General features: G+C 37.6%; 1 protein-coding gene across 1 annotated transcript; it reads left to right on the top strand.

Moving 5' to 3' along the window:
- The first annotated feature begins 8103 nt into the window (after positions 1 to 8103).
- Positions 8104 to 9441, top strand: LOC135209849 (putative CENPB DNA-binding domain-containing protein 1). Its single transcript, XM_064242611.1, has 2 exons — positions 8104 to 8527; positions 9374 to 9441. The coding sequence occupies exons 1-2, from the start codon at positions 8104 to 8106 to the stop codon at positions 9439 to 9441; spliced, it is 492 nt and encodes a 163-aa protein (XP_064098681.1).
- The last annotated feature ends 457 nt before the right edge of the window (positions 9442 to 9898 follow it).

The following is a 9898-nucleotide window of genomic DNA, read 5'->3' as shown; positions in this document are numbered from 1 at the left end:
AGTTAGACAATGGAAGTTTTGTTTCTACCCGTCCAATGGGGGGATACTTTCTATTTCTGGCTATTTCCGGTTACTTTCTCTCTCTCTCTCTCTCTCTCTCTCTCTTCTTTTTTATTATTATCATTAACTGATACCTGCCTCGTGGCTTTCTAGAAGAAGACCTAAGATATAGATAAAGAGAGAGAGAGAGAGAGAGAGAAGAGAGAGAGAGAGAGAGAGAGAGAGAAGAGAGTCTCAAGTTGTTAATGATGCAAAATTCACTTTTCTGTTTTCCCTGAATTTTAACAATGTAACTCTCTCTCTCTATCTCCTCTCTCTCTCTCTCTCTCTCTCTTCTTCTTCTTCTTCTTCTTCTTCTTCTCCTTCCTCTTCTAGCATGTTTCCATTTTCAGTGTTGATTTTCTCTTAAATAACAAAGACGCACACACACATATATATATATGTATATTTTTATATACGTATATATACATACATATTATATATGTGTATATATATATATATATATATATATATATATATATATTATTCCATTGTCAAGTTTTTGGATGTTAAGAATAATAATGATAATAAAATAATAAATAATGTATTTTAGTAAAAGACCCTCTTTTAGGTAAATTTTGTTAAAGAGAATGTTATATATTGTTTTTCTGATTTTTGATGTTATATATTGTTTTTCTATTGATGCTATATATTGTTTTTCTATTTTTCTCACAATCCGCTTCTTTGGCTCAGCGATGTTTCTGAGTGACTGGACAAGTATTCATATTGGGTTAATTGTTTCTGAAAAAATTATAAAAATGCGGTAGGCGATCTTTTATTTTATTAAAACAGGATCAAGCAGGGGTGGTAATCCTGTTTTAATAAAATAAAAGATCATCTTCAGCATTTATATAATTTTCAAAAATTCCCAATATGAATATTGGCCAGTTACTCAAAGGCATCGCTGAGCCAGAGAAGCGGGTTGTAAGAAAAATAGAAAAAACTATATATAAAATCAACTCGCTTAATTCTGCCATTCTCTTTAGCAGGGATAATAATAATAATAATAATAATAATAATAATAATAATAATAATAATAATAACATATGACAATACACAAAGCACTACACCCAAGAGCAAATACGGACAGACTATACATAACACGAAAGGAAGGAGGGAGAGGACTACTAAGTATAGAGGACTGCGTCAACATTGAGAACAGAGCACTGGGGCAATATCTGAAAACCAGTGAAGACGAGTGGCTAAAGAGTGCATGGAAGAAGGACTAATAAAAGTAGACGAAGACCCAGAAAATAAATACAGAGACAGGAGAAAGACAGACAGAACCAGAGGACTGGCACAACAAAACCAATGCACGGACAATACATGAGACAGACTAAAGAACTAGCCAGCGATGATAATTGGCAATGGCTACAGAGGGGAGAGCTAAAGAAGGAAACTGAAGGAATGATAACAGCGGCACAAGATCAGGCCCTAAGAACCAGATATGTCCAAAGAACGATAGACGGAATAACATCTCTCCCATATGTAGGAATGCAAATATGAAAAACGAAACCATAAACCACATAGCAAGTGAATGCCCGGCACTTGCACAGAACCAGTACAAAAAGAGGCATGATTCAGTGGCCAAAAGCCCTCCACTGGAGCCTGTGCAAGAAACATCAGCTACCTTGCAGTAATAAGTGGTACGAGCACCAACCTGAGGGAGTGATAGAAAACGATCAGGCAAAGATCCTCTGGGACTATGGTATCAGAACGGATAGGGTGATACATGCAAACAGACCAGACGTGACGTTGATTGACAAAGTCAAGAAGAAAGTATCACTCATTGATGTCGCAATACCATGGGACACCAGAGTTGAAGAGAAGAGAGGGAAAAAATGGATAAGTATCAAGATCTGAAAATAGAAATAAGAAGGATATGGGATATGCCAGTGGAAATCGTACCCTAATCAATAGGAGCACTAGCACGATCCCAAGATCCCTGGAAAGGAATCTAGAAAAACTAGAGGCTGAAGTAGCTCCAGGACTCATGCAGAAGAGTGTGATCCTAGAAACGGCACACATAGTAAGAAAAGTGATGGACTCCTAAGGAGGCAGGATGCAACCCGGAACCCCACACTATAAATACCACCCAGTCGAATTGGAGGACTGTGATAGAGTAGAAAAAAATAATAATAATAATAATAATAATAATAATAATAATAATAATAACAACAACAACTATTTCTCTTCATTTACAGAGGTAATGTTTATTCACGTCAATACCCTACGAGGATAAACATAAGACATATCAAATAAATTAAGATATATCACATAGTAAGTTTGTATTCAGATATACACATATACCTCTTTATCTCGATGTATTTATGAAAAGGCAAATGAAAGTTATCATGTAAATACGCTACACATTTATTGCAGGTGTTAACAAAACCACTGTCATGTTTGTTGTCCAGATACAAGATACATTATCAATAAATAAATTATAATAGCTTCATATAACAGTATAGAGACAGTGAATAAACTTATGATATAGTAAAGACAATGAGATTACACAATAAAGACAATTGGAAATAAAAAAAATGAATAGTTAACAATGACAAAGACAGTGTAGTTGAGATCAGGTAGTCGTGAGAACAAAAACATCCAAAGAAAGGCAAAGAAGAAATATAAGGAAATAGCAAAGACAATTAGGTCATCAACACAAAGACAATAAGAAGTGTACACACGAACATAAGACAGTGCTAAAGATAATGTAGGTGAGATTCGGTAGTCATAAAGACAAAATGCATAATTAAGAACTAAAGGCAAGATAATTGAATACATAAAGACAATTAAAAGTTTAAAACATGGAACTGAGGACAATGATGAAGACATCGTCAGTAAGACTCCTCTATAGCACAGTAAGACAGTGAATGTGACTACTGAAAAATAATAAATATACAGAAATGCATTCATAAAGACAATCAGATAAGAAATAAAAGCACCTCCATTTTGGATTTAGAAAAAAAAGCATAATGTCTCGTATATTCTGAGTTGTCTCAAGAAAAAATTCTTTACTTCTTTTCAATAAACCGAGTTGTTTCGTTTGTAGTGAATTTAGGAATCTCTTAAACGTGAATCATTTGTCTTGTTTTTTTTTGTTTTTTGATCTGTGTGAATCACAATGATTAAACGTGCTTTTTAATCTGATGAATTGCATGTCATTCTGGATTTTCATCTGTTGGTGAATCTTGAATCATGTGCAGTGATTATGTGGTGATTCAGGTGAATAGAAGATCAGAGTCTGATTGGTCAGAAATCAGGTGAGTTTTTGTGGTATTTTGTATAAGCAGGTGAACAGCGAGTGTCAGATTCCTATTCGTAAGAAAACAAGTGAGGTCTTTCGTACATTTGGGTGAATAGTGTCGTAATTCTGTGTGCTTATCTATGCGAGCAATTATTAATTGTTTATATTTAAGTCTTGGGTGCAAGGTACAAGCAACGCTGATGGCCGGTCCTGAAATATTTTTGGAGAGGGGCCAACTTTGGAGAGGAGGACCTCTCCGAAATAAACCTGTAGGAAATGGATGACCTTAATGCGAATGTCTGTTACCTGGATTTTTTCACACAGTTGCAGGCATACAATTCCCCCAATCATTCTGTTGTCCATTTTCTTCTTCTTCATTTAATTTTCAGGCTGGACTGAATTCTCGAGAATTCAGGAGAATTCGAATATTACGGAATTCAATTCTGTTCCCAAACCCCAGATGCAAGAAAAGAAAGTTTCAAAAAAGAGGAGATTATGCCCGTATCACTTGCAAGCGTAGGTATGTCGTTAAGAGAGAGAGAGAGAGAGAGAGAGAGAGAGAGAGAGAGAGAGAGAGAGAGAGAGGATATAAGTAGCCTGAGATACATTTCATGCTAGAGCCGTTTCAACTGGTATTGCACTTTCAAATAATAGGTCTTTAGGGCTTTCAATGGCTTGTTATAAACGCTTTAGGAACCTATCAGTTTGAGTTTTTCTTCTGTTTCTCTCCCCCCCCCCCCACCCCCTCTCTCCTTTTCCAAATCTCGTGTGAAATTGAATATTAACCGTTTCGAAATGAGGCTATTTTCAGCAGGAAGGGCGAGTTAACCACCCCCACCCCCACCCCCGTCCCCTGTTGAAAGATGGCTCCTAATATGGCGGAAGTAATCACAAAAACGTGTAAGAATATTATGCAAGAGTGCGGAAAGATGTTTATTATGTGTAAGGTTTTCCCCCGTAGGTTTTCTCCTTTTCCTGCCCAGTGGTTTTGGTTTAGCCAGGTGGTTGGAGGGTGTGTCTTTCTCCCTCACTCCCCCTCTCCCTCATTCTAGACTTCGGAGGCGATAACTCGTAAGCCTCAAGATCTTGCGCCGAGTTGAGGGTGAAAGATGGATTGTTTGCGTCCCTTCAGAGGCGTCGAATTTTGGGTGGTGCTTTGAATTTGGGTGAATTGCTCGTGATTCATTCATTTTGTCTACACTGTCAACTTATTCTTGTTTCAAGTCTTCTGTAAGATTTTACACGTCTTCTTGTCTTTTTCTGGTGATGACTTGTGATGGCCGTGGTCTCTTCTTCATGAACATCGTCGGAGAGGAGAAAACGTCCTTCTTCCTTTTTCTTACCAGCCGTAAGCAAAGCCAAGATTCCCGCCTAGGCCTAGTCCTCCTCCGTAGAGACCTCCTAATCCAGCGCCTCCGGCGCCCCCTAGACCACCGTAGCCTCCTAGACCCCCTAGACCGCCGTAGCCTCCGAGACCGCCAAGACCGCCGTAGCCTCCGAGACCAAGTCCGTACCCTGGCAGGCCGTATCCTGCCAAACCGTAACCTCCAAGGCCGTGTCCTCCTCCTAAGCCATAGAGACTACCCAATCCAAGTCCTGGGTATCCTCCCAAGCCGAGTCCGTAGGCACCCAGACCTGCTCCTCCAGCTGCCAAACCCAGATTCCCGTGGAGGATCCCCGATCCGGAACTGAGACCTGGTTTACTACCGACTGTGTGGACGTGATGGTGGTAGTGATCGTCGTGAGGTCCCGCAGGGTGGGATATTCCGGCGGGCCTGTCGGCATACCCGTCGTAGGGTCTCTTGTAATAGCCACTGCGAGACGAGGCCGAGCCTAAGAGGCTGCTGCTTCGAGAATTGTGGACATCGGGGACGGCTGCCGAGTCGACGACTGCCGATGCCATCAGGAGCGCCAGAGTTGCTGTCGCCAGAGTAGCAGCAGCAGTGGCGTGCGGCGTGAGGGGCGCCATCTCAGAAACGGAGTCTGGGGCTTTGAAATAACGAATTCGAACTGAGTCTCGAGAGAGTCTTGTTAGCGAGACCACGGCGTTAGCGAAAGTGACGACAGAGAGCTGGCGTCCGCTGCTAAAATACTCGACGGCGCGACCTCAAAACGAGATGACCGACCGTCCGGCAGCGAGGTTAAGAGAGTGTGTCTCGAGGTGTGACGGTCGTTCCTTTCACTGTTACGCTACGAAAGAAGGAGAAGAAGAAGAGGAAAGGGAAGAAGGAGCAGGAAAGTATTACTCCCATCTCTCACCCTTCCCGTTACCACGACCTCCCCCACACCCCCCGCCCTTCCATCCTCCTTAGATAGTTCCGGCCAAGCTTCGCCTTCATTCCGTTTTGCAGATAACGGTTATCAGAAGCATCTTATTCTTTATTTACGCTCGTGAGTCTTATACCGAAGGCCGAAGATGGTGGGAAGATAAGGACTTTTCAACGCACAAGCGTCTGCGAATGCTCGCTTTCATTTTATTTGTATACTATCAATATGTCAAAAGTAGGCTTTAGTGTGACTGAAGAGTTCATAGACCTAAATCTGAACCATTCACATTTACCCGCCATTGTTGGGACGATTCTGATAGTCAAATTGGGACATTTCAAGTCCTGTAAATAACCATTGCTCGCTTTATTTTTTATTTTTTTTTTTTGCTAGCCCTTTCATCATTTGTCAAAAGTTTGATTTAGTTTAGTGAAGAGTTTATCTAGTCAAATCTGAACCGTACACAAGATATACCCACTATTGTTAGGACGTTTCTGATTGTCAAATGGGAGATATTGTAAGTCTTGTAAATAAGTACTGAATGATTCATGAGTTTTCTGGAAGCTATTATTATTAATATTTCTGTCTATCTGTTTGTCTCCTTCTTTATCTGTCTATCTCATTTCTTGACCTGTCCTTGTAATTCTTTTATTTCTTTTTACTTAACACAATGGCTCTTACTCTCTGTGGTTTTTTTCCTTCGTTATATCTTTTTATCTCTGGGCATTCACTGTGCACTTTTCTTTCTCTCTCTCTCTCTCTCTCTCTCTCTCTATTCTTTTATATATCCCTTTATCTCTCTCATATATACATACATATAATATATATATATATATATATATATATATATATATATATATATATATATGTATATATATAATATCATATATATATATATATATATATATATATATATATATATATATTATATATATATATATATATATATATATATATATATATATATATATATATATATATGTATATATATATATATATATATATATATATATATATATGTATAGTATACTACACACACACACAGACACACACACAATATATATATATATATATATAATATATATAGATACATATATATATATGATATATATATGACATACTATATAGATATATATATATATATATATATAGGATATATGTATATAATTAGAATAGATATATATATATATATGTATATATATAGTATATATATTAGTAGATATAAATGTGATATATACTACACACAACACACACACACACACACAAAATATATATATATATATATATCATATATGCATATATATATATATATATATATATATATATATATATATATATGATATATATATGTATACATACATATTATATATATATATATATATATATAATATATACTATATATATATAATATATATATATGTGTGTGTGTGTGTGTGTGTAGTATATATACATTTATAGTAGGTAAAAGTTTCACTGACGTTCCTGGATTTGAAAGGCTCCATGGGTTCGCGCCCAGGTCCAGGCAAGTCTATTATCGAGAAAAAAAATTCCCCTTCGTTTAAGCATATATGAAAATATATTAATTCCGAGGTAGAGCGAAATAGATATTAAAGGACATTGTAGCTCGATATATGTATATGAATCACGGAAATGTGATATGACATATATAAAATATATATATATATATATATATAAATATATATATATATATATATATATATATATATATATATATGATAATTTTCTTTATCTGTCCATGCACTCTCTCTCTCTCTCTCTCTCTCTCGCGCTCCTTCTCTCTTCTCTCTCCTCTCTCCTCTCTCTCTCTCTCTCTATACAGGCAGTCCCCGGGTTACGACGGCTCCGGCTTATGACGTTCCGAGGTTACGACGCATTTTCTTAAATATTCATTGAAAAATCTGCCCTGGGTTACGACGTTTGTTCTGACGTTGCGACTCTGACGCTTCCGATGCTCCAAGTTAACGACGCTTAAAAAAATGCATACTATGATAAAAATCCTTTATAGTTTAGCACAGTATATTAATAAAAATAAGTTTCTGGTTAGATTACAAAAAATATTTGAGGTTATGATGATTTTCAACACTTTTTATGTCGTATTTTTCTATGTTTCTTAGTGACGCCTCATATGCAGAACTAGTTTCCGAGTGAATGAATACTAGCTTACGATGCGCAAAGTTTATAACAGTATCCAAAAGCGCAAATAATGAAAAAATCATTGCTTGTTTCCAGTAATAATTACAAAACTAAGTTTCTGGTTAGATTACAACGCAAATTCCAAGGTTACGACGGTTTTTTATGCTTTTTAACGATACTTCATACGTAGAACTAGTTTCTGAGCGGAGGGCGCAAAAATTAATTTACGCTATTAACTGTATGGTAAATTGACCGAACAACGACCTAGCAGGGTCGAGGACGCTATGGAGCATAACAATACCAAACAACGCCACTTCAATTGCGTGCTTGCCTTCATTTCGTTAGGTTGTGTCTTGCTACATTGCTGAATTTTTTGCATTTTTCGTGCCTTTACTATGGCTCCCAAAAGGCAGAGTACTTCCTCCGATGATAGTTCATCCAAGAAGAGAAAGGTCATCACCATGGAGGTAAAATACGACGTCGTTAAGCGGTCTGAGAAGGGAGAGACCAACACCGAGATAGGTCGTGCTTTGGGCCTGAGCAGGACGACGGTGGTAACCATAGTGAAGGATAAGGAACGCATTCTCAAGCACGTTAAGGATGCTGCACCGATGAAGTCAACGGTGATCAACGAGAAGCAACGTAGCCAGAGCATTGTGGAAATGGAGAAGTTGCTGATGATCTGGCTGGAGGACCAGAACCAGCGACGTGTTCCGGTGAGCTTAAGTGTGATCCAGGAGAAGGCTAGAGAGCTGCATGAGGCACTAGTGAAAAAATTTGGAGAAGGCAGTGCTGGTGGTGAATTTTCCGCGAGTAGAGGTTGGTTTAACCGTTTTAAGGCTCGTACAAATTTGCATAATGTGAAGCTGCAAGGTGAAGCTGCTAGTGCTGATAGCGAAGCAGCAGAAAGTTTTCCTAGTGGTTTGGCTGAAATAATTAAGGATGGTGGTTACACGGCTGACCAAGTTTTTAATGTAGATGAGACTGGCTTATTTTGGAAAGGAATGCCCAACCGTACGTACCTTTCCAAGGAGGAGGAGTCAGCACCTGGCCATAAAGCTGGTAAGGAGCGACTGACTTTGCTGTTTGGGACCAATGCAAGTGGCGATTTGAAACTTAAGCCCTTGCTGGTGTATTTGGCCGAGAATCCGAGGGCTTTCAAGGGCATTTTCAAGAGTCAACTCCCTGTGATTTGGAAGTCTAACAAGAAGGCTTGGGTTACCTTGATGGTCTTCGAAGATTGGTTCAATGACCATTTCGTGCCAGCAGTGGAACGGTATATGTCTTCGAAGGGTCTGCCTTTTAAGGTGCTTCTAGCACGACAACTTTAAACTAAAAGTAAGGAATTATACATACATTAACTAAGTTTTATACTTGTTATATCTTATAAACCACTGTATGGTATACTGTATGTAACTTACTATGCATAGAGGACTTACTTACATAATTATTTGTACATTCCAGAATCCCAGAACCCCCTGAATGATGTAGGCTATGTGGCCACATAAAACTTTGTCCAGGGTTACATAGCACGACAACTTTAAACTAAAAGTAAGGAATTATACATACGTTAACTCTTTTACTCTTGATATACTCTAATTTACATATTGCATTCAGGACTTTGTGTAGTATTTTGTACTAATTGTGTATACTTTTACCTTCCAGAACCACCATTTTTGGATGAAAATATAACTCCAGGTTGTACATCAAACTTCAGGAAACTATACATGTAGTGTAACCAAAGGATTACAGTAAGGATTTTACCTTCAAAAACCAGCATTTTCTGACGAAAATATAACTCTAGGTTGTACATAAAACTTCAGGAAACTATACATGTAGTGTAACTGTAACCTAAGGATTACAATAAGGTTTTTACCTTCAAGAACCAGCATTTTCTGATGAAAATATAACTCCAGGTTGTACATAGAACTTAAGGAAACTACATGTAGTGTAACCAAAGGATTACAAGTAAGGTTTTTATAACTTTTTATTAGTCTAAGACATTTTTCCGACGTCGTTCCGGCATACGACGATTTTTGGGTTACGACGCGTCTTAAGAACGGAACCCCCGTCGTAACCCGGGGATGCCTGATAAATATATATATATATATATATATATATATATATATATATATATATATATATATATATATATATATATATATATATATATATATATATATATATATA

Source organism: Macrobrachium nipponense, chromosome 38 (assembly GCF_015104395.2).
Source record: "Macrobrachium nipponense isolate FS-2020 chromosome 38, ASM1510439v2, whole genome shotgun sequence".
In the NCBI taxonomy this organism is placed as follows: domain Eukaryota; kingdom Metazoa; phylum Arthropoda; class Malacostraca; order Decapoda; family Palaemonidae; genus Macrobrachium; species Macrobrachium nipponense.
This window is presented reverse-complemented; position numbering and strand designations above follow the sequence as displayed.

What these genes read in the sequence shown, in the direction of transcription:
- LOC135209849 (XM_064242611.1), top strand. Translation starts at nt 8,104, where the DNA reads ATGGCTCCCAAAAGGCAGAGTACTTCCTCCGATGATAGTTCATCCAAG. An exon ending in TGAATTTTCCGCGAGTAGAG is followed by an intron (nt 8,528 to 9,373) that starts GTTGGTTTAACC and finishes TTTACCTTCCAG; the next exon opens with AACCACCATTTTTGGATGAA.